The sequence below is a fragment of the Enoplosus armatus genome, chromosome 18 (genome assembly GCF_043641665.1).
Source record: "Enoplosus armatus isolate fEnoArm2 chromosome 18, fEnoArm2.hap1, whole genome shotgun sequence".
Classification (NCBI taxonomy): domain Eukaryota; kingdom Metazoa; phylum Chordata; class Actinopteri; order Centrarchiformes; family Enoplosidae; genus Enoplosus; species Enoplosus armatus.
The window spans coordinates 2032160-2057064 of NC_092197.1; the positions used below are offsets into that span (position 1 = coordinate 2032160).

Below are 24905 nucleotides of genomic sequence, written 5' to 3' on the forward strand. Positions count from 1 at the left end.
AGGATGTTGTTACAGTTCTAGTCAGCTCTTATATATGAAGACAGCTTTTAGTCCAACTTGTTACTGTATTGTTTCTCCGTCTTCGTGACATCTTGTCTAAACTAAACGTCTGAGCGGAGTCGGCTCTTCGCTGCTTAAGAAAACATCGAAAGTAAAAATACGTCAGTGGCTGATGAAACGTACACGTTTAATCTGGAAATAAGACGTTTTCAAACATCATCAGAATAAAAGACGTGATCTTAATCTGAACAGGCAATGATGTCGCCACAGACTGAGCACACACACACACACACACACACACATATATATATACCAACACAAGAGAGGACTAACTTATCTAAAATAACAGAAACTCAATCAAATCCACTACATTAAAAATGGCTTTTTGTCAAGAAGTTGATCGAGTCCCTTTTTAAAATCTTAAATACTTTATGTGAAGACGAAGATGAAGTCACAGCTGCAACATAAAACACTTCTCACACGAGGAATTACAGCAACTTCATTGGTTGAACACAACACACAAGTACAGTATCAATATACAGGAATATATTGCATAAGGTTAGGCTTTTTTTTTTGTCAAGTATTACTACAGTTGAGTTTCTACCAAGGGTAGGAGAAATGGCTTCTTAGGTATCATCATCATCATCATCATCTGCATCAGCAACATCATCCAACGAAACCCAAACCCCAGAGGTTCGACACAACTCAAATACTGAAGGAGGAATGTTTCCAAACACGTTCTGTAAAGGGTACGTAACATGTAGAACATCTGACACACGTTCTGAGACGGGACAGAAATATACCCCCACCCCCCCCCCCCCCCCCCCCGTGTGCTGCGTCAACTGCATCAACTGCGTCCTACAGGCCTTTTTACACTGCAGGAGCTGAACACGGAGCCGCTGTCTCAGGTTCTGCTTATGTTTCCAGTGTCGGACAGACGTCCTGGTTCTTTCTCGTAAAACACGAGCAAAATATTTTATTTTGAAGGAAACTATCATCAACACTGGAAACAAATATCTATATATATTTATATATATATATGTATATATATATATATATATCTGATTCATTTCTGGCCACCATCTTTGTTTGGATTTGGAAATAGAAGTTGATAGTTTTTAAAAGAGTTTTGTAGGAGTCTGTAAATACATTAGTGTTTCTTAAACGTCATTCTGAGATAAACTGGGATGCCTAGTTCTGTGACTTGAATGTAATTATACTGCAGAATACAGTTACAGCGTGTTTAGTGTCCGGGTTGCAGAACACAGTGGAAACAAAAGGCAGAACCTGGAGCCAAAAGCTCACAGCTGAAAGTTCAGGTCACGTGTTGTTAAGTTCCCACAGTGGAAAAAAAACACCTTTAAATAAGTAATTGAAGCTAAAAGCTGAGGCGGAGAGGAGTGACCGAGAAGCATCAGAGCAGCACAGTTAAAAGTCTTTAAAATCTTCAGAATAACATGTTCTTCACATTTAACTCTACAAGTTCCACGTTAATCACAGAAGAAATACCTGCGATCTTGATGAGACTCTACAGTAAATATTCTACAGTAAACACTACAGCATGATTACGTCTGATCCTCTAAACACATTTATTAAGACTACCGTTTGGATTAAATGCTGATTGATTCCTGCGTCGATCTCTCCACTAAATCGAAAACACTGCAGTCGTATTGATCCGTTGATTAAACTGCAGGTTGTTTTAATCTCTGATTCCTGGTGTTCTAATCTCTGTTTGAGCTCAGGCAGGTGAAGCCAGTGAAATACTGTGATCTATAAAGTGCATAAAAGTGGACACCAGCATCGTAACAAAATGATAAGAGTGATGACAACAGCTGCTTGGACAAACACTATAAACACGGCCGACTTCCTCTCGTGAGACGGTTCAGTGTTCGCCGAGTAACAAATAACAGCATCAAGAAGAAAATACTTAAAGGGTGATTCAAATACCTCTTTTGGTAAAAGTCATTGTTCGTTACTCTCACGTTAAACTCAGGTGTTCGTTATAAAATCGGACAACTTACAGTGTGCTGAATAAAACTGTAGCGTTAGGATCAAAGTGCCATGTTGTGGTCTCTGTCTCACAGGGGGCAGCGTGGCGTTCAGACCCGCCGCCTTATTAAAGTCGCCCACAGGAAGGTTTGCATTGCTCGTGTGGAGAGTACAGGTTGCTTGTTGGAAGTACAGTGCAGGTCTGGCGGGAGGCCCTCAGTAAGGGATCTGGTTCTGGTAGTACTGCAGCATGTCGTACGTTTTGCTCCTGTCGGAAAGAAGTTCATGAGAGTCAGTGAGAGCGTCTGAGTCACGACGCCGGTGATCATGCTGCTGCTGGTGTTCATGTGAGGTTACCTGCTACTGAGGAAACAGCTCTGGATGACTTTGATGATGAACACTGCTGCTTCTTTCTCACTCATTTGAGGATTAAACCGCCCTCTGATCAGAAGAGAAACACACCCGTTAATGTTTTCTGGCCACTTGGGGGCAGCAGAGGCACAACACACAGTATGTAAACAGACATTTATTTACAGTAAACATGTTAGCAAACAAATTAACACACGGAGCAACATTAGCGTTCGTGTTTGTGTCACCTGATGAACGTGAGCTCAACATTCACTCTTCTTTTAGCTCTGTTTATGTTCTCTACTGACTCCTGAGAAAAATATTTATCATCTAAATGATTTAATGTTTATTTGCATTGGGACACGCATAAACCAACGGCATTCACAGCCTAACAGATACACACCAGACAGAACAAAACAATGTCTCTTTAGCAGCTACATGCTCCTTTATGTTAACTTAAGTTTGTGCACTATCAGCACAGCACCAAATGGCAGACAGACGGTGTGTTTATTAGAGTTTCTTACTAAAAATGAGGCTGATGAGAGCGGCGAGGCCGAACCAGACAGGTCAAATGAGCCAAAACATGCTCAGACTGCAGAATTGGCTGATAATTATCTGGATTTGTCACTACGAGCGACACGTTTTATATTACAGCTCAGTCATTTCAGCCAGTGCTAACATAAAAACATTTAAATACACTTTATTTCCCACAAATAAAACAAGATTTTAGAGTTTTGTTTCTTCTCAGAGACCTAAGTTTGAGCCTAGAGAACAAATCTGAGAGGATCTATTCTCACGTCTATGATTTGTTGGTCTGAAACACACAAATCACACATCTGTTAGCCGACGGGTTAAGGTGCATCTACTGTATATACATATATATGACCAATAAATGAGTCTGTACAGTAGTGACATCCTGCTGTGGGACTCACTTGAGGAGTTTAATGGTTTGTCCTCTGAAGCACGGCAGTCCAGTGTCCAGCATGAGGGTCACTAGAGAAACCACTGCATCCATGTAGGGTCTTTATGTTTAGAGAAGAAGTGAATAAAACACAAAAAGTTAAACCACAATATAAAAGTTCTCCGTTTCCTTTAAAACTCCACATCTTTCTGCTCTTTTGTCCCCTAACGAAGCTCATGGAGGTCAAACACTCCCTGGCAGAAATCTGCAGACTTTTACTTTTGCAGGTTCTCACCTCACAGCCAGATATCCTCTGACACACATCTCCATGAACCATTTGAAAGGCGTGGCCTCCATCTTGCCTCCCATGATCATCACCATCTCGTCCGTCAGCTTGATGTCCGGCTCCCATCCCAGGTTACCGCCAGGAGAGCTCTCGAACATGAAGCCGAAGTCTGGAGACAACCAGGTAGACATGAACACAAACAATCACAGCAAAGACTTAGTCCTCACCGCGGTGAGTCCATGCTCATGTACCTATGTGGATGAGGTGGCCCTTGCTGTCCAACATGATGTTGCCGTTGTGTCTGTCTTTGATCTGCAGCAGGAACAGCAGAAGGCTGTAGGCGGCCATGCTGCGGATGAAGTTATAGCGAGCCTGCGGGAAGGACAAGAGGACATCAGTGAAATCCCGCTCGTGTTTCTTCACACGACATCCCTGCCAGAACTGTGACTAACGGTTATGGTCAACGATCTGTTATTTAATCAGGCCTGGTGGTGCGCCTCTCTCTCCACTGAGGCGCTGATACGCAACAGCGAAGTCTGTTCTGTAAAACAAACGAGCCCAAAAGGTTAAAACCTCCGCACCTTCTGGAAGGCGAGCGTGGACTCGTCGCCGTACTGGTTACGGAAGTAATCGTACATCCCGAAGTCCGTCTGTCTGCCAAGCTGGTCTCTGGACTTGCAGTCTGGGATGCACTCGATCACGCCGCACTGAGGAAAAGAGGGGCAGTTCATGAAAACCTGATCGTAAAAATAAATGTTTAGATAAAGTTTCAGTTATAAACACGTTTAAGGTGAAGCCGTTTCTAAACCACTTCTTTGGAAATGAAAACAAACGTGAAAACCAACGTCACTACCCAAACCTTTTCACATTTTCCGCATCCACTGTGCTGCAGGGATCCTCTCTGCCACTGTACTTTCAGCTTTACAATGCAAAGAATGATTATGACGGATGTTTTCGGGTATTTTCACATTTGTTTCCATTTGTGTTTGACATTGTGTTCAGACTGCATTTAGCCTGACTTAATCCTACAAAAATAGGATCCAAACTGTGAAAAGAATGTATTTAGGTGGAGAGAGGAGGTATAGATAAGAGAATACTGGATTTGGAGGGGGTAACGGGACACGAAGTCTCACCCCTGGTGCAGTGGCCACCACTCTGTAGGGGAAGACGAACAGATCCAGGCCCACCAGCTGGAAAATATTCTTAAAAAGCCCAATGATCTGCAGAGCCAGCATATCCTGGAGACAGAAGAACGCAGCAGAGACTCAGTCACAGTTTCCTCCCCTGAAATGTCCCAGAGTTCAATGCACCGGTCGGCGGGGTACCTGTCTACAGTCATCGCCCACTTTAAAGATGGCAGCCTGCCAGCAAATCCTGCGTGACCCGTCCGGATTCTCCTCTCCGTCCTCCAGAGAGTCCGAGGGGCAGCGGAGACCCTCCCTCTCCAGCTCACTCACCCCGCAGCGCTTCACCTTAAACTTGGCCAGGTAGGGAGCCTTGGCAGCGCTGTGAGATAAAACACAGGGTATGGGTTGATTTCCCAGAAGAGAGGTAGCATCGGAATTACTTTCAGAGGCAAACTCTCTGCATGAATCACCACCTCTGCATGGGAGTTCCAGACTTGTAGTCGATGTCCAGCACGATGGCTTCAGGGTTACTTGGTAGGTAACAGCCTGGAAAACACCAAGAAGAGACGGACAACAGTAGGCTGCGTTCAGAGACTCACAATATTCAGACGACAATAAATAATGTTTTACATAGAAGAATATACGATGTTATATATCACAAAACAAACAGAGCCACTAACCCTTCAGACTGTAGAGGGAAAATATTCAAGTTATCTGCGATCTCTATAGAGACAATTTATTACTTGAAAATATTCACAGCTAAGGAGCATTGTTAGAGGATAAATGTGTGATGCCAGGTTTACTAAAGCAGAGTTTGAGTCGGCAGTAACAGGTTTTACTGATGCGTTGCTGAGTTTCTTCTGAACATATCATAACCAGGGTCAATACTTTTCTGACACAATTTAAGAAAGCAATATCTTAGAGAGGGATGTAAGTTAATAAAATATAAGATAACATTGAGCCATCAGTTGGTTTTTTTCTGTGCTCTTTTGGGTTATTTTGCTTTTCTCCCTGTTTTCTGTCGTTCTATCTTTTAATATCTTTGGATTATCACGCGAGAGGAACGTGTCCAATAAAACACAAGTTTGTATTTCTGAATGTGAAACGAAGGCTCGCGTTTCCACCGCAGCACAGTTACTCTCTGCTGTTTGTAATCATCCAGATCTACTCACCTGGCTGGACTTTGATGTCCGACAGAGCTTTGAGACAGGCCCTCTTCCTCTCCTCTCCCTTTGGAACCGGCCTGAACAATAAAAACAAATCAGGGTTTACATTCCACCAGAACATTTCCTTGTCTGCTGACCATCTGCAGTGAAGAGTGTTGTTGGAGAACTTGCTTGAGAATGGCGGACACGTTGGTGATCTTGTTGAAGAAGTCGAACTCCCTCTGGTAGAAGTCTTTGGCCGGACCCGACAGAGAACCCGTGATCTCCTCGACCATCTGCTCCAACAGCTCCCCGATGTCAGCTGCTCACATCAGATTAATGAGGCAGGAATTAATGTGATTACATCAACTTCATCGGATTTAATTAGGCCTAATAAGGGTTTTCCCATTAGGCAGACAATGTAATTACACAAAGATACCACGTTAACTTAACACAGAGCAGCCAGAAGCACACTGACAGAAGGAGGAAATGTGGCGGAAGATTAACATGGCAACTTTAACAACAAATCAAATGTCAAATGTAAACTATCGGGAGGGTTTGTACTGCAGCACACATGAGATGCATTAACCTGAGTGGTACAGGGTTGAAGGTTTATTCCATCCCAACACTCTCCTCACCATAAATGAAGTCTGATTTTAATAACAGAACTGTTTAGGATCAATAGAACTGTTTCAAATTATTCTTTCATATTTATTTGATTATCTGGAAAGTAGAAAAACTAAAAGTACACCATCTTTAAAGGTGGAAAATACACAACGTCAACCATATTGTTTGATCCTCCTTATTCCACGTATCCTCTACCAATCTGAGTGTATTGAGATCTTTACAGAACATCCACTGCACGCAGCCATTTTGTCGAGCTGTTTCGTTGCATCGTTCTTGGATGTTTAGTTCGGGCTTTCTTCTGTTGACTGAATCAGGTCTGATTAAGCTACTTGTTGAACCACCTGCATGGTTTTCTGTACAGGTTTTGAACTTGACTTTGTTCACACAAGTGTAACACAGCTGTACTGCAAGTTGCCATTTTCGTATGAAAACGTATGTTATGTTATGTGGCAGCGTTAATAAGGTTCGGAGAAGGCGTCTTTGTTCCTGCACCAACACAAAAGGGTGTGAATAGCGGTGAGAGTTCCCAGGAAATACTAAAATCTCAAATCCAGGTATTCAACCTTAGCTCCATCCTTAAATCAGTGTGAACACCACCGCTGCCCTCGCTCACAGTCGAAGCGTCAGACTTCACTGTGGCGTCTCCGACTCACGGTCTTTGTGGTGTCCCTCCTCGTCCATGAAGATGTTGGTCTTCATGTTCCAGATGAACTGGTGGGCGAGAAGCTGAGACTTCTGGGCCGCCCACAGGATGTACTCTCTCACATAACCCATCTGAGCAGGACAGAGTATCACAGTTTATTACCTCTGCTGCATGAATGACGATTAAACTATTAAACACTCACAGATTCATTTCATTGGTTTACTTTAAATAATAATCTTGACTGGCTACTGATCCACAACCTGGATTAGATAAACTAAATATGATGAACTTCTGGAAAGGAAAGAGGAGCTGTTCTATTTAAAGAGTAAGATTTAAAGGCTGATGTTTACCTTGTCATAACGGAGAGCCTGAACAATCTGAGGAATGTAGAACAAGATAGCATCCTAAGAAGAGACACAAAACAAATGTCAAGAGAGCTGCGATTTAAAGTTACAGCATAGAGGAACTCTGACTGACCCACGAGTGTGTGACGTACCGGAGGAAAGGAGCGCAGCACTTTAACCCCGTACTGAGCAGTGAGAGGATGAGGAGGGTACATGCTGCTGAAGTAGGACAGACCAGTGGGCGGGTCTGCTGGAGCCCAACACAGGATGTGGCTCAGCTCAGGAGAGTCAGCATCGATAGTGTGCCACGTCACCAGGAACTGCAGAGTAAAACAAGAAAATATTTATTCACAAACATAAAGAGACACATTTCCAAAGCTTTACCAGACTAAGTGATCTCACCTTGACCGCCTCAGGTACATCGCTGACAGCTCCGGGGTCCAGTCTCACCAGCCGGGTCACTTCAGCAACGATGGCGTCATTCTTAAACCTGGAAACCAAACAGTTCAAATTAAACGAGGAAATAACCTTCAGTCTGGAACAGGAAGGTCGTTTTCAGTTATTTTCTCCCTAAAAGTTCATCTTAAAGAAAGTAAATATGTAACTTTTGCTGAGTGACAACAGCAAGCCGAAATACAACCGTAACGTCCAGGTTCTGTTCCACAGGTAAGAACACCTCATTTAAAAGCACACTTACAGGCGTAATGACGCTAATCTGTTAAAGGTGAATACAGCCAAATAGGAGATGTAGCTTTTGTATGCTAACAAATATGGAGAATAAACCCCAAGAATGTGGAGCGGAGCGGAGTCATAAAAGCAGCAAACTGACTCAGTAATGTCAGTAACAGAGCCACAGTTTGCTAACATTACAGTAGCTAACATTAGCCTCCGAGCTAGCAGACCGAGTACGGCTGCGGCAGCAGAGTGTGTTGAACTGAAGGGTTCACTTTTTCATTTTGAAAAGGGAGAAAGTGTCGTTTCTTCACTCTAAGAGATATTTCAGTCGTCAGTTTAGGAAATGAGAGAGTGACAACCTCGTTGGTAACTGCATAGCCAGGTAGGGTGCGATGCCCCAGGCCAGGTTCACATTGTCCTTCCACTGTTTCTCAGTCAGACTGATGTATTTGGACCTCCAGTTGGCGATGCTGGTCTCCACTGACTGCTCCGTGGCGATGGCCAGCTCCTGGGTGGAAAGGGGGTTGTACCACGTCGTCAAGCGTTCGATCTCACTGGCCTGGAGAGACGGAGGCAGACGGGAAGGACAAAGAGAGCATGAAGAGGGGCCGATACCGAGCCGCAGGGTTAAAACCAGGAAATGACGATTCATTATCAGCCCTCACCAGCAAGGCCAGCAACAGAGTCCTGCGTTTCATGTAGTATTTGTGAAGCTGCGTCCCTCTGTTGCTCTTCTTGGACGCGCCTAGAAAGTCAAGAAGACGTACAGACAGTCAAACTACTGTGTCAGTCGAAGCTCTCAGGGTTTTCTCGGTCTGCGTTTGTATCTTTGGATATGATGAAAATAATGCTGCTCATCTCAGCATCCAGCAGGCCGGCTCTCCAGAGGACTGCCCTCTGGTAACCTAGTGGTGGCACTGATGGCTCTTTAGTGTTTTAAATATGAGATAGAATTGTTTTTGTAAGATCAACAAAGATCTAAGAGAGTCGAAATCTAATATTTGTCCCCAAATGAGTTAGATAAACGAAGGTTTATTATTTTGTTGGACAATTAAAGTTGTATATCGCAGCCTTTGTGTACTTTTGGCTCCGTATATGTACGTATAAATATATAGAAATAAAAACTGTGAACTGTGTTGTCCCAATTGGATATTTAGCATACTGCATCCTCCCCTTCTCTCAAGTTCTTTCCAAGTTCAAACTCCCAACTATAACCTCCATTTATTTAACATGCACATCAGCCGAAGAGTCTGCACACTTTACAGGTTAAAATATAGCATCAGACACACAACTATGAGACCTCACATGTACAAACACACAATATAACAACAGGACTGAGGTTAGGAAACTGAAAACTCCCTGAACCTGGTGCACTACTGTCTGTATTGTTTACATGCTGAGTGTAAGCGCTACCTGACTTCTTGGACGCGGTGGACATGCCACTGGACAGTGGGTAGGTGTTGATCCATCCCTGGCTGCTCTGCTGGGAGCGAGCGCTGGAGTCCATGTTGCTCCTGAGGTCTGCGGCGTTCATCACCGACAGACTGTTCAAGGACGGGTCCTGATTATCTGTTTACATACAAACAGACTCAGTATGGCCCAGACACAGACACAAACTGTACCTTTACTCTTTATTGTCCAATTCAACTTGTTTTTTTTCGTATAGTAAATTTGAAGGTGAGTTTTTTTTCACACATGACACCCTCCTAAGTCATTATTACGTCTTCTAAACAGTGAAAAACATCAACAGCATGATCGATGATGAGGGAGTTTCTGAAGAGCGAGATGAGCTGCATCAGTTAGTCCTCTGCTGTGGTGATGGTCATGCATTTGAAAGCAGGGAGATCCAGCGGGATTTACATGTAGGTAGAAGTTGCCTTGAACCACTGATACTGGGTCAGATATTATGTGGTCTTGTTAATGCGCGGTGGGGCCGGGGGGGCTAGAGGTAGATTAATCTGATCCAGGATCAGCGGTTAGAGGACTCGTCTACCTGAAGCGCTTCGATGTGTATGAGAATGAGACCATGTCTTTTCTCGGGGTTGTCGGGAATGAAGAGGAGAGGACTTTCTGGGGTGGAAGAAAAAACATTTTTAATGTGTAGTTTCTTCTTTTGATACCACGTTGATCAGTCGAGGAGAGGGGGCAGACGGGTGGGCGGACATGATGAATAATCATGCATCTTAACGCAGCTGACAAATTTGCGCTTTTCCTCACAGCTGCTTAACAGTAAGAATGAAAAACAGACTGATTGTAGAAGTACAAGAAGTAAGACACTGAAAAGTAGGAGAAAGAGGAGGAGTAAAGGCGGAAAGTGTAAGAGAGAAGAACACGCTATAAAAACACAGAAAGCTAGATAGATACCAGGATCTATCAGCAGCATGGTGAGGACAAACAGCGTCAAATTTGACACGCGTGAAAAAGCATGCTCCTGCTGCAGTGCAGTCCCAGCTCCACCGCTTTAGGCTTACTTAAGATAGATATCGGAGAAGTGCTGGACACGATAAGCGATCCAAATATCCCGGCAGAGAGCGTGCTCGGGGCTGGGGTAGTACCAAGCTCACCAGGTGGGACCAAGTGGCACGCTGCCAGGTACTTCTTGTCGGACAGGATGCTGGCGTAGAAACGGATGATGATGCTGATGTCCTCGCGGAGATGCTTGTCACCCTGGGTGGGAAACTTGGGAGCCATGCTGGAGGGACACCCAGTGGAGACTTAGATTAGCTGCTGAGCTAGTTAGCGATATCTTTTTTTTTAAATCATGTTTTGATTTGTTCTTCATTGTGTGTTTTCTCTGAACCTTTGTGCAATTCAGATATTGAGGCAATAAAGGTTTGAACTGAAACAAGACGGAGCGCCGACAGCCCTGCTAGAGGCTAAATGTCAGCATGCTATCATGCTCACAACGACAATGCTAACATGTTGATGTTAAGCAGGTATAATGTTTACCAAGTTCACCATCTTAGTTTAGTGTGGTAGCATGCTAGCATGTGCTAATTAGCACTACTACTACTTTCTATCTTTCTATGTTCCTTTGGGTTTTAGACTCAAGCCATATGAAGACATCACATCTTTATCTTTATTTTCACTGTTTTCTGACATTTTATGGATGAATTGAAAAACATATTACTCAGATTAATTGAATGATTAAGTGTGTTTAGGTACCTGAAGTAATCAAAGGCTGTAGAGTAGATCTTCTCTCGCAGCACATTTCTTACGGTTGCATTGGTGAGGACATCAGAGTGGAGCAGAGCCAGACCCAGAGTCAGCAGCCTGAAGCATGGACACATAGGATCAGTACAAACACATCTGCCTCTCAAAGTCCCACACTTTCCTTTCAATCTGCATCCTTAAACCAAGCCGACTGTGACGTAGACAGGAAGCTGGACAGAGATTACGTACACAGATCATAAAACGGACCATACATTATCTTTCCACTTTGTTTGTGTTTATGTACCTGAAACGAGGTCCGATGGCAGCCACGTGGCGGTTGAGGCTACTCTTCGCCCCGCCGACGTTGAGGGACAGCGAGCGTTGTAGCAAACTGCCGAAGATCTCCACTTGATCTGCGCTGGAATACTTGGCGATCTCAAACCTCTGGACTAGAAACTAGAGGACAAGAGGCAGACGTGATAAGTGGAAGGGGAGACGAATGATAAGAACACGAAGTAATAACCAAAGCAGAATGTATTTAGTCGGACCTCGATCCAAATTTGGTGAGGGGTAACATCTGGAGGGCAGGGGATAGGCTGACTCTCCTCTGATGCAGCCAGAGGATCAGCCTCCACCTGAGCGTCTGAGAACAAGCCCATCTTAAGCTCCACGGTCATCTGCCACGCTCCCGCCATCTCTCGCATAAACTAGACCGCCACAGAGGAGATTGACAGTGTGTACACAACGCAAATGCACTCACACGAGACGAGGACACGAAAGCAAAAACGATAAAATACATCTATGTACCGGTACTTCCACTCCGACACGAGCTGCCAGCAGCCACTCCCAGCAGGCGATAGCCGTTTCCATGCCGTGCGCCGTAAACATCTTGAGAGGAGACCAGCAGAGGTGGTGCAGGAGCTGAGGATCGCAGTCTAGAGACCAGGGGGATGGCAGCAGTCAAGACAACAAGTCCAGAGCATAAAGAGAACACGGAGCAATGCGTTTGGTATAACACATAATCATGAGTGTTAACAGGGAAACCTTTGGCGCTGATGAGCAAAGCGGCCAGCTTGAACATGGCCTCAGTGAAGGCCTCGGGCTGCGCAGAGTCCAAAGCCTCTCCCATCTGCTTGATCATCAGCCGACCCAGATCGGACTGTCCTCGAACTGCCTGGGCAAAGTGGATCATACCGGATACCTACACACAGAAGAGGAAAGATATCAGCAGTTCAGATTACATCTCGCCGCTCCGACAAGGTTCAAACGTCCACCGGGAAAGTTTCAGAAACAAAGCATCTGTTCCTCATCAGCCTTAAAGTTGTTTTACTGACATTTTCCGTGTTTTACAACGTTTGCAGCTCAATTCGATGTGGTAACAGATCCTTTCCGAGGACAACATTTTGTTGCTTCTCTTATTTTAACTGATCACACAGTTCAGCCGCCATCATTAATCTGTCAAACGACGTAAAAGAAATAAGGCACCGCAGAACAGCTTTGGTTCACAGGGAGTATTTATCAGCCACAATCAAATCACTACTTTATACTTGGTCTGTTGTCTGGTAACAGAACCAGAAAAACAATGTAAATATGAACAATTACATTGTGAATTCAACAGAGAGCAGAGCAGATAGCCGGACTCTGTGGACAAGGGGCATGTGGTTTTACCTCTCCGGCGTATCTGTTCCTGAGGTTGAGGGAGGCCATGAAGTTAGAGTAGTCCTTCTTCACACAGGCTGGCCTCTCCGTCAGCTGAGTGGACTACAGGTGAAAGCACATAATTTAAGAATATAAACTGTAATCGATTATGTAGAAAGAAAGAGAAAATCTCTGAAACGGACGATTTATTTTCAGACATGGAAGATGAAACATTATGTAAATGTTCCTTATGGCTTTATTCAGACGTGACAGAACATTTACAGCAAGAGCCACAATGTCTTGTGTGATATTTGAGAGAGAGAGAGAGAGAGAGAGAGAGAGAGAGAGAGAGAGAGAGCAGTGTCAGCACTGAGAGTTTTTTTATTCTCTCACAGGCTTCATCAGTGATGTATTTCTTCAATTATTTTGCAGTTGAAGCCTTAATTAATGACCTTTGTGAGCGCAAGAGAGGCTCACATCTGCTTCTATCCAATAAATCTCCCACTAATTTTCACTGATGGAAGAATTTTGCAGCCTATTTTATAATATGCTCAAGTATAGAGTGACAAGACATGTAAAAATGTCACGGCCGTTTATTGCAACTACAATTGCCACCACTTTTAAGTAACGAAAACTTACTTATGTTATTTTCTTACTTAAGTATTCAGGATGTAAATCACAACTTTTTGGGCAAATTAATCTAAAATTATAATCTCTGCACATAGTCGTAAATGAAGAAACAGCAAATTAAGCCGCTACAGTCCCACAGTGGAGTCCCACAAGGCTCCATTCTTGAGCCACTTTTATTCCGGACATAAACCAATGAAACCATTAATAAACATAAGCATTTGAAAAGTCAGTTTGTGACCTACCCCCAGTGTGGTGCTCTGTCTGTTGTAACCGGCGAAGTGCAGGATGCTTTCTGTGGCCATGGCCAGGCCTGTGTGCTGGGAGAGACCCGACACCCAGTTCTGGTGTTTGTTCAGATACTCCTGAAAAAGACCACATGAAGTACAGAGGTTAAAAACCAGGTTAAAGGCCACGATGCAAAACTTTATTTATTACACGTGCTCTATATGTGGAGGTTCTGAATTCTACAGGACTCACAGTTTAAAAATAAATGTTACCTGGAGGTGTGATTTGGTCACAGATGGCGCCCACTTCATCGCCTCTTTGAGGATCTCCCCACATCGCGCAGCAAAATCCTTCACAATGCTCTACAGTTTAAGATATAACATGTCTTTTATATGTGACGTGTTTAAAACGGACACTTTTTAGATAGATCACACACACAGATGGAGAAAAATCAGTAAAGAGTGTACAGTGGTGAGTACTGAATACAATAACATTACCTCTCTGGCTTCATATGTATCCGGCACAGTGATTCTGTATGGCGTGTCTGGGATGTCGTAATAAGGTTGGTCTTTATGAATGTCCTGCAAAACAGCGTAAACATCATCATTAATGACATGGTATGCACATCCATGAAGTATAAAGACTGAAAGATAGATGCCACACTGATGTTTAGTCTGATTTTTTTCATCACTTACTGCACTGAGTGAGAGGGACAGCGTCTGCAGGATGTCCAACATGGTCCTCAGCACACGACCACTCCACAACAAGTGTGGGAACCTGAGCAGAGAGAAATACTGTTGACACTGCTGGGTATGAACCTGCATTTTAAACAGTTTATAAAAGAGTCAGTGTAGTTGTTCTGAGTGAATGAGCATGTGTATCGATGCACTCTCACGTTTCAGCCAGGCCAGACAAATATTTGTCAGCCACTCTGCGGATCCTCTTGTGGATGTGGTTGAAGTTGACCAACAGGAACTGAGCGTGGCGCTCCAGCTCCTCCTCGTGGGCTTTGGTTTTTGCCTGAAAATATAACATTTTATTAAGATTAGGTTTGCAACTAACAATTATTTTCATTACTGATTAATCTGCTGATTATTTTTTCTCGATTAGTCAAGTATTTGTTTGGTCTATGAAATGTCAGAAAGTCATCAAATGTCTTGTTTTGTTTCGACCAACAGTCCGAAGTTTAGTAAAGTAAAGTTTAGTTTACAATAATATAAAAAAAAGGGCCTCAGATCATGAGTGAATATCATCACTGTGTGATGAAACACACTCTAAACAAGATATTCTTCCCAAGTGAAAACATCTCTCTCACTTTTTCAGCCATCATTTGCAGGAAGACCTCAAAGACCTTGTCGCTAACAGCAATCACACACTGCATCATGCCTGCAAAGAATATATCAAATATTAATGCATTTAACAAACAAGTCACAGAGAGTTTTAAGTCTTTCTTCCTCTGCTTACCAGACTTATCCTTCTGTATCGCTCTGTCTTCAAAGTATCGAAACATGACCTGAAAGCGGTCCGAGTCCAGAGCACGCAGCATCCTGACAGATGAAAATTATAAATCATAAACAGAACATCGTCCAGCACATAGGCCAACATGCAACATGCAGACAGGTTGACATACCTCATGTATTCCAATCTGTAAACAGACAGCAAATATGTGGACATGGCAAAGTCCAATTTGTTGATGAGAGCAGCGACCTCAGGAGGAGGATCCAGCAGGTTGATGATGGTGCTGCGCAGATCATTCAGCTCCGCCTGAAATACAACAATGAACCATAAACTTAGGTACACTTTATGTGAGTTATATTTGCGTATGTGTGTGTGTGTGTGTGTGCTGTCATACTGGAGTGACGGTGTCATTCTTCAGTGCAGAGTTGTACTGCAGCTCTGAGCGTAAAGGTTCCCCGCTGGGAAATGTGAGCAGCGGTGATTTGGTCGCAATCTCACAAACTCCCTCATACCATTCCTCTGGCCACAGACCTGAAGCATCAACAGAAACCGGTCACGATGCTGACGTATAACACATTAGATCAGTGGGCGTCTCAACGTTACCCAAAAAACACTGATCAGTCATGCAGTGAAGCCAGGAATAAAAATGTATTCGTGAACCGACTGTACCTGAACCCTCCACAGCGAATCCCATGACAACAGAGTAGAGCCAAAAGTCCCTGAAGAGCTTCTGCAGACGTGGCTTTGCTTCCTTAATTGGTGGCAACCTCTTAGTCAGCTAAGAGCAGAAGAAGAAGAGAGAATATATGTCTGTGAATATCAAGGTACAGTTCACAGAACCCTAAAGAGCATTAAAAAGGATTTTATCATCATGTGTTCTGGACTCTAGAGGACCAAATTGACCTTTGTATACCCTAATTTATTTTTGCAATGTTCCCACTGACTCATAAAAAAAGCTAAATGCTGAATGGCTGAGTCTGATTGCCAGAAGGAGACGGTGATAAAAACAATGTGGTGAAAGCTGAAAATGTTGTAAATATCCAAAAACACTCACCACTGCGATAACTGGAATCAGGACGCCAAGGTTTCCAGCGCTGCTTGATGCCTGGAGAGACAAAGGAGGAGGGTACGGAGGTCTGTGCGTCAGCACGATTTAAATAAAGAGTTTGTTGTACTGTTGAACAGCGTCTAAAACCTTTCGGATGTCAGAATGGGGGGCTGCATCTGACAATTTCTGTATGTGTCCAGAACAAACAATCCGACAACGACGCACATAATCACGCAGTAATTGGCCAGGTTTGAATTCAAGTTCTCTTTTTTACTACTGCCATCACTTTTCATGTTATACACCCGAGTGCAACAGAATGCATGCCTTCCAGGGGAGACTGTCCAAAAACATCTTTTTATTTTTTTATATATTATTTTTTACAATTTATTGCGACACACAAAAGACACCAAATTCCCAGAGAGATATCAGGGGGGCAGTGGGACGCAGCTGCAGGCTGCCTTCGAGTGCGGCCATTCAGAACAGGTTTCAGCACTTCTGTCTTTAGATGAGGTCATGAGGCGAGTCAATCGTCCACGTCTCAGTTCCTTTCAGGCATGCTGAACCCTTTAGACGTGTTCAGACTGACCTCCACTTCCTGTCTGTATCTTTCACGTCACTGTTATGACATGATATGCAACAAAGCCGGAGGTGAACTGGAGGTGTTGCTGCTCATGGTCAGCGCCTTAAACCCCTAGACCACCAGGGCCCCCCACCCCCTGCAGCAATAATGTGCTCATCACCATCTTGGCACTTTGAGCAGTAATGTACACGAGATATTCCAGCTGAAATGAACACTTGGATGCTTTCTATTGGCCCACAGAGTGCATTACCAGCTGAAGCTGCACTGCGCTGCTGCAAAAGTTGAGTCAGGATTTTTGCTGGACTGTCTTGCATTTTTTTGGGGGGGAAGGTTTTGGAGCCTCCCCCCCCGCGCCAACACTGCGTGTTTCATTGCTACTGTGTGTGTGTGTGTGTGTGTGTGTGTGCTATACCTTCAGAGTTGGGCCTTTGTCTGAGGCTCTCTCGCTGGCTCTCTTCCCCTCCAAGCCCAGTTGAACAAAAAGCTCCAGCAGGTTGACCAGCAGCTCGTCGACCATCTGCTCCGCCTGGAGGTTGGCTGCTATATTACCCAGAGCGTTTATCACCGCCAAGGAACAGTGTCTACATGCAGAGGAGGGAACATTCATTTACAGACTGTGGATAATACTCGGCAACAACTCCAAAGAACTGTACTTGTGTCATTAAGATGGTGGTCACCTGTATCCATGGTCCTTGTAGTCTTTGGTAGAGTAGACCATGGAGCTGGCTTTGACACTGATCTGCTGGAACAAATTCCACACTTCCTGGTAGATGTATTGCTAAGGTGAAGAAGAAAAAGACACGTTATGACGTTAGACATGCTTTGAAACTCTACATTAGCTAATTAAACAATAGAGACGGTGGAGACATTAATACTTACATTGCCTGTGATGACCATGCAGCCAAGCTGGTCTATGATGAGGACATCAAGCTGGGACGGAGGCTGACAGAACTTCTGCTGCAGGATCTGGAGGATGGGCTCCATTACTCTGGGGGTGTCCCGTAAGGCCACAGCAATGTGACCCAAAGCCCTGATGGTGTGGTCCGGGATCAAGTGAGCATCCCTGGGGGAGGAGAGGGGAGGGAACAGGTGTAAATACACTCTCAAGTCAAGACTTTTCATCCTCATCCAAGTCAGTATAATATGATGGTTGACTTACTTATCGTTTTCCTGATAGATATAGAGACGGTTGGACAGACTGGCGAGAAAAGCCTCTACGATGACATTATCCATAGTCAGGCCGGCTTTCAGGCACCTGAGGACAGACGGAGGCCGGGGGGGTAAAGGCTTCGTTGATACCACTTCGTGTGCACATGCTGTTTAAGTGTGTATGTGGGTGAATTCACCTGCAGATGTTATCTATGGAGATGTCCCGCAGCTGTTCGTACATGGAGGGCTGGCTCTTCTTGCTGGAATGGGTACTGAGGGTTGACTGGGAATGCTCGTTGGTCACATGGATCTTTATCTCACCACCACCTTAAAAAAAATGTGTGTTTGGTAAGAAAACATTAAACTGGGAGGAATACTGTTATGGAATGATGAGCTGCTGAGTGTTGTGTTGTTACCTGAAGTGTATTGGCTGTGGTATTTGTACAGCTTCACCAAAACAGGAGAGGGAACCACCAAGAAGTCTCTCAGCGACATGGTGACAGAGTGGGCCACCACAGGAAAGCGCTCACACAGACGACCCAAGCCCTGAAGACAAAGACACATGTATGGGTTAATATCTACAGCTTTATAAAGACAAACCTGGAGCTGCTTCACAGCTGTTCACAAGTTCACACTTATAGTTAAGAGTTCTGATGTAACTTCTGGCCCGACGCAAACCGCTCTGAATAAAGGGAAGCACAGCCACTCTGAATCTTTGCTGTTTCTTTCCCTTTGGGCTTCATGTGAGAGGATGACAAGAGAAGAACAAAGGTGGATAAAAACAAAACAAGCAGCGAGGTGTCACCTGTAAGCAGCAGATGAGGAGCGGCATGTGAGCGATGATGACTTTGCTGGACGTCTTGGACTGCAGCTTCTCTGACAGTTTGGTGCAAAGGTTCTCAGCTCCTGGTGGAAAAACAAAGAGAGGAAAACATTTTGCAGAGATGATTTCTGAGACAGATGACTTCCTGTCTGACTGAACTGATTTCTCACCCTGCTCTTCAGTCACAGCCCACACCATGAGGTCCACACAGGCAGCGTTGGCCTGACAGCGCAGCTTGAGCGGGCTCAGTTCACTCTGGAGATACTCGACATCGTGCAGGATCCTCTGCAGCTCCGACTGGCTGCTGCTGAACTGCTCCAGCACAAAGTCATGGACCTCCTTCACGTAGTCTGTCTGAAGGTCTGGTGGACACATTGAAAAGACATCGTTAGTGCTAACTTCACATTTTGGAAGAAGAATTTGTGGCTTTAAAGGGATAGAAAAACGGGATTTTTTACCTTTTAAATTGTACAAAGTGTCTCTCAGCATTTTAAATATGGCAACGTACAGAGGATCACTGAAGGTTTTGTAGTAGAGATGAAGACCAGGATTCATCTGTCAAGAAAGTAGCACACATTTAACAATGAACCCGTAGAGTCAAAAACAGAGTGGACAAGCATCAGTAGTGATTTAAGAGTCATACCTCCAGAAGTTCTGCCAAGGAGTCATCCAGTGATTTTAAAAACGACTCAGAGACAAATTGTTCAACCTGTTTGAGAGAAACAACTGAATTCATTTTACAGACAATCCTCTGAATGAAATGCATCCATTCTGCTGCTGTGGCTGCTAACCATGTTAAGGAGCTGTCTGAGCATATCCAGAGGGACATGAAACTCTCCAGAGCTGCTTCCAGTGAAAAGAGGGGAGACAGAGAAGCTGGAGCTGATGGTGGAGAAGTAATAATCAGGGTCCACTGCGCTGCCGTCAGGGAGGTATGAACCTGAGGAGGGACAGCAGAATTATTTGAAGCACGTTTCTCAGCAAGTTACGGATGTTTCCTGAAAGCCCAACAGGCTCAACTGCCTCTGCTCAGGTACTTACCTTCAAAGTACTGTGCAGAGGAATCAGCAGGTGAGCTGGGGGTCAGACAGGCTCTCTCTGGACTGGCCTGAAAACACAGAAAAACAGTCACACACAAGTGTTTGCGTAAATATGTAGCTTTTTACAGGTTAGGTTTAGGTTTGCCAACTTTTCTTTTTAGCTTCCTTTACTTTTCCTGCATCATGTATACCTGCTGTGACACACTGGACAGAGAGGAGGCTTTACGTCTCAGAGTGTCTCCCTGACACACCGTGAGCAAAGAGCTTGGCAGGATGGAACGGAAGTCATTGAAGGACCGTCTGTGCACCGCGTCACTTTCATCGGCCGTGGGCAGCACAGGAGCAACCGGTCGAGGGAACAGCTTGGACAGTAGGGGCTCCTCAGTGTTGCTGTATCGGCCAAATGCTCGGGCGACACCGAGCAGGGTGGGCACAGTGTACCTACAGAGGTAATCTGTACAGAACACAGGTCACAGTTCAAAATATGAAGACATGGAACAGCGGCATAACATACAAGGAAGCATGAGGTGAGTCATGTTGGTACCTTTATCATGAGCTTCTGGATTCTTGCAGATATCTTGCAGGATCTGCATGATGTCCATGACCGCCTCCAGGATCTGACAACGACGTTACATTCTTTTAGATCAACGTTCACACGCTCATAGGTACATTGAAAACAGTTTCTGGTTGCTGTAACTGTTCCTCCAGTCTGTGACGGCCTTCAAGAGGTTCCTTCCCAACGCAACTCCAATGTAAGCGATGGGGGACAAAATCCACAGTCCTTATTCTGTGCAAAAATACATTCTAAAATTCAGCTGAAGCTAATACGAGGCTCAGAGGAAGAGTAACACAATGATACCACATAACCCCAACGTCCCCGGTTTGATTCCAGTTTGAGACCTTTGTTTCCTGTCATACTCCCTCTCCCTCCCCATGTTTCCTGTCTAACTCCACACTGTCAACAATCAGATAGATACCTAATCTGTCGAACGTAAACTGTCTCGTGTTAGCTTCAGCTAAATGCAGAGAGATTGTCCCGCATCTCTTACATTGGAATACCGTCTGGAAGGAGTCTGAAACTCTTCACAGCCAGTATGGAGAGGAGGAAGAATATCAGCAACCACACACACACACACACACACACACACACACACACACACACACACACACACACACACACACACACACCTGTCCTCGTGAGGTCTCATCACGCTGGGCGACGTCGGACAGTAGTGTTACAAGACAAAAGCTGAAGTTCTCTGCAACAGGAAGCGTCTCTGCAAGACATGAAGTTCTCCAAACATTAAAAAACCGCACCCTAACTTTATTATTATTACTATTATTATATTATTATTACAGCACAGTGGCGTCCATCCTTGAAGCACACAGAATAACAGACAGTCACATATGTATACTTACCCCTTCCTTTGCGTTCTGAGCTTTCTTCAATCCACTGAACTTTAGGAAGCCCTTTAAGCAACCCCAGAAGGTAAGGGACGATAGCATCTTTGTGCTGCAACAGAACATATATTCCATAGCGTGTTATATAGGGTTACCACGGCGATATCAACATCCTGTGAATTCACTGTTTGCACAAACGTATCATGAGTAAACAAGGTACAATGTTTACCTGCAGGTTTGACTCTACTAGAAAGATGCCCAGTGCAATGACGGCATCTCTCCTCCTCTCATCCAGCTGGAAGACTCCTCTGAAGTCCACGGGACACATGCATTGTAGCTTCTGGACCTGTGAGAGGGCAACACATGGCTCACATCCACTGCTGCTTCGATTAAGAAGAGCTGTCAGAATAAGCTAATCTTTTAAAAGTACAGGATTTATCTGCCCACGGGGCTTAAACAGACACATCGTTCACGTCTGCTTCCATTAGCGATAATGATTTTGTTGGCCTAAATGTGCTTCAGAAATTGAGCCAAACCAGCTTCTGGCATTAATTAGCCTCTTGCTAACGGGCCAGACTTAAACTCTAAGGGATTTAAACACAGAAAGTGAGATCATTAGTTCCTACAAAACTCGATGCAGAGGATCCTTTAAACTGATAAAGCATCTGAAGGATTTTGGTCGCATCTGACATAAAAAAAAAAACAGCTAAAGATCATCTCAGCTGTTATGTTTGTCAGTGCCAAAACAATAATGAAATGGAAAAAAAGGGGGGATTTGGGTTTTCAGCCAAAGCTCAACCTGCTGTGCTTAGACAGGATAAATGTGCCTCTACATTTTAATGAAAAGGTTGGAGTTGAACCAACAGCATAAATACAACAATATGTTCTTAAGTACCACAGGCTGTTCTGACGCCCACTGAAAGTGGGTTATTGTACAAACAATGAGGCCTACGTGCTGAGACAGACCCCCGGGGTCTCCCACTCAGACATTCAGAGACTAAACTGTGCCAACAGTCACAAGACTACAACTCAAACGGTTTATCAATAATCACTTTGGCGCTAACACGTGAGAATGTGCTGCTGTTCTTTGTCATATTTGATAGTTAACTGAATATTTGATGGTTGGTCAAATGAAACAAACACTTATGAAAATGCCTCTTTGGGTTCTGTGCAATTATTATAGTCATTATTCACAATGTACTGATATTAAAAAGACTAAACTGATTTATTGAGAAAACAATCAACAGATTAATCAATAATGAAAACGATCATTAGTTGCAGCCCCACATAGGTCAAAGAGATGGTTGATGCTTCTAGCTACACTTCCTAAAATGTGCTTATACAGCCCTTCATAACAAGCAAATTTAGAGTGACCTTACATAGACATAAAAAAAACCTATCTAGGTCACTAATCTTACCGACTGGGGCTGACTGCTTTTATTGCTACCACAGCTGTTTCATATACTTCCTGTTTAAGCCATTTCCCCATTTTGAAACTCAGTGAGTGTCTTTCCTAATCAGTTCAAACTCTGTTTCAGACGCTGCCTTGTGGCCTGCTGTAATCCCCGACCACAAATCCTAACCTCCTGAGTGAGTAACAGAGTAGTCAACCGCATTATTCCAACAATTCTGCAGCGTTTCCAGCATTTGCGAGATGAAATCCCACTTCAGGCAGCGTTATGTCTGCATTTTCTGGGACTTAAAGTAGGTTGCCTCCCTTGTATGATCTGCATGTCATGGCCTGTGCCTAGTTAATAATACATCTTCCTTTATTTATTTTCATTATGATGGGAATAATGATAGAGTTTATGCTTCCTCCTTGTTATGGCCAGATTACCCTGTTTAGGGTTCCTGTTGCCTCCAAGTTCCCATCAAGTACTGTGCACACAGTACACTTTAGATGGCAACTGTAGTAATTCTATACTAGAATACTGCCTGGCGTCAGATTTTCTGTATGTCCGTCAGTTTGTGGTAATTTAACAAAACACAACTTTATTTAGGAAAATGCATCATGTGAGCAGAATATAAACAAAAATATTAAAGGTGTTAGAGCTGTATTTCAACACAGGGCCACGAGACCACACATAAAACAGTGCACCTGCGACTTTTGGGGCCCTGAGGCAGCTCCCGCTAGCCGGGTTAGTGATCCAGCCTTGCCCCTCGTAGTTTCAACCGTTTTCATTTACTATTGATTGCTCCTGCCAGACATATCGACAACTTGTCACTCAAAAATGCTGCAATTAGTTAAACGATACACTGATCCACTCCACTGTCACCATGCAATGAATCTTAATTTAGCACTGATCGCTTCCGTGTTTGGGGTCAGGATTTGTATTTATGATCCTTAACACTTTTCGGAATAAGATGCAACAATGAAGTGAAGACTGCTCTTGCTTTGTGGAAACTGAATTAACTGGTTTTTGAATGAACACTGGACTGAAAGACAGCATGCTGCAGTTTTGAGGACAGACAGGAACTCAGCCTTAAATCAGAGGTTAGACTAGGGCTGCAACTAACCAGTTACTATTGCGTACCCATCACAATATCCCAGAGCCAAAGGCGGCTTCATCAAATGTCTTGTTTTGTCCAAACAACAGTCCAAAGCCCACCCCCAAAATATTCAATTATTTACTATAAAGTAGCGCCAAGAAAAGCAAATTCTCCTGGAATTATCACTAAATTTGGGATTTTTTTTGCATGAAAGATTACTGAAGCCATTATCAAAATATTTCCCATTTAATTTTCTGAAGCTCTACAATAGATACCCCCCCCCCCCCCCCCACACACACACACACACACACAAGCATTAACTACATTACATTGGAATACAGTACTTAGTGGGTGGCACAGTCCACTGTACAGAGAATTGAATAATATACAGGGTTGTAGTAGTTCTTTGTCCTTTGGTACAACACATTATTTAACTTACACAATAAATTATTATAAATTATAAAGATCTGAGTTAAGCGACTTTCTGTGGAAATGAATGGAGAACATTCACAGGTTCAGTTTCCGGTGTCCTGCTGAATGAATGACCGCCGAAGAAGAAACGATCTATTCTGAAAATCATATTAACACCAATTAAAATAGCTTTCTTCTCCTTTAACACCTCAAGTCTTGAGCGTTAACCTAAAGGAAGATTAACTACAGGTTCACATCGGCTAACGTTAGCCGACGTTAGCCTCCTCTGAAGTCAGCCACAAATGCTATCATGTCGCGGGCGCCATTAAATCTCAAAATGAAATAAACGTTTGTTTAATTCGGACATTAACAAACCGAGAGACGCGTTTACTGTGTTTTCAGATGTGTAGCAGAGCCCACACCGGCCGAGAATCCAAGTTAAGGACGGGCCTTGGTGTCAAAGACTCTCTGACAGGTATTAGCTTGTTAGCTACCGCCACGTATATAACGTTACCTTGTCTATCGGCGCCTGCAGGTGAGCCGCCAACGACCGGGCCAAAGACAAGACGGTGTTGAAGTAGAATCCTCTGCTCCCCCCTCCATTTAGAGACATGTTTAAATATGCCTTAGTGCTGCCTCACCGACACAAACATCCTCTCTCATTTGTCCCGAGGAGTGAAAGTCCGCACTGACAACTACGGCAAGCGCAAGGTCCAAACGGCGCAGAGCAAGGTCACAGTGCAAAACACAACAAATACTGTAAAACAATGAGAG

At 44.0% G+C, this 24905-nt stretch overlaps 1 protein-coding gene across 5 annotated transcripts; it reads right to left on the bottom strand.

Moving 5' to 3' along the window:
• Positions 1-1610: 1610 nt before the first annotated feature.
• Positions 1611-24788, bottom strand: pi4kaa (phosphatidylinositol 4-kinase, catalytic, alpha a). Of its 5 annotated transcripts, none has more exons than XM_070924164.1 (54): positions 24646-24788; positions 21460-21576; positions 21249-21342; positions 21018-21106; positions 20374-20446; positions 20021-20283; positions 19831-19897; positions 19581-19729; positions 19433-19498; positions 19248-19344; positions 18960-19151; positions 18772-18872; positions 18383-18512; positions 18164-18293; positions 17977-18072; positions 17697-17880; positions 17495-17595; positions 17230-17398; positions 16244-16294; positions 15859-15967; positions 15584-15720; positions 15362-15495; positions 15196-15278; positions 15047-15117; positions 14627-14751; positions 14427-14508; positions 14229-14312; positions 14004-14093; positions 13749-13868; positions 12907-12999; positions 12283-12439; positions 12046-12173; positions 11787-11945; positions 11543-11694; positions 11251-11358; positions 10650-10777; positions 9499-9654; positions 8751-8830; positions 8445-8644; positions 7813-7900; positions 7563-7730; positions 7417-7470; positions 7077-7197; positions 5989-6118; positions 5824-5894; positions 5125-5197; positions 4850-5030; positions 4658-4762; positions 4106-4231; positions 3776-3896; positions 3534-3693; positions 3270-3359; positions 2347-2430; positions 1611-2257 (listed from the first exon to the last, which is right to left on the bottom strand). In XM_070924164.1, exons 1-54 carry the CDS (start codon positions 24742-24744, stop codon positions 2206-2208), a joined length of 6288 nt encoding a protein of 2095 aa, XP_070780265.1. In that variant the 5' UTR covers positions 24745-24788; the 3' UTR covers positions 1611-2205. The 5 variants fall into 5 exon arrangements, with proteins under 5 accessions (XP_070780265.1, XP_070780266.1, XP_070780264.1 ...); XM_070924165.1 differs by having other exon boundaries at positions 9499-9606; positions 10641-10777; XM_070924163.1 differs by having other exon boundaries at positions 10557-10777.
• Between the last annotated feature and the right edge of the window lie 117 nt (positions 24789-24905).

Excerpts from the sequence above, each read along its gene's own strand:
- pi4kaa (XM_070924163.1), bottom strand. The coding sequence starts at position 24,744 with ATGTCTCTAAATGGAGGGGGGAGCAGAGGATTCTACTTCAACACCGTC. Across the intron at positions 18,873-18,959 it reads GGCTGTGACTGAAGAGCAGG|GAGCTGAGAACCTTTGCACC; the intron begins GTGAGAAATCAG and ends TTTTTCCACCAG. Across the intron at positions 4,763-4,849 it reads TGGGCGATGACTGTAGACAG|GATATGCTGGCTCTGCAGAT; the intron begins GTACCCCGCCGA and ends TTCTGTCTCCAG.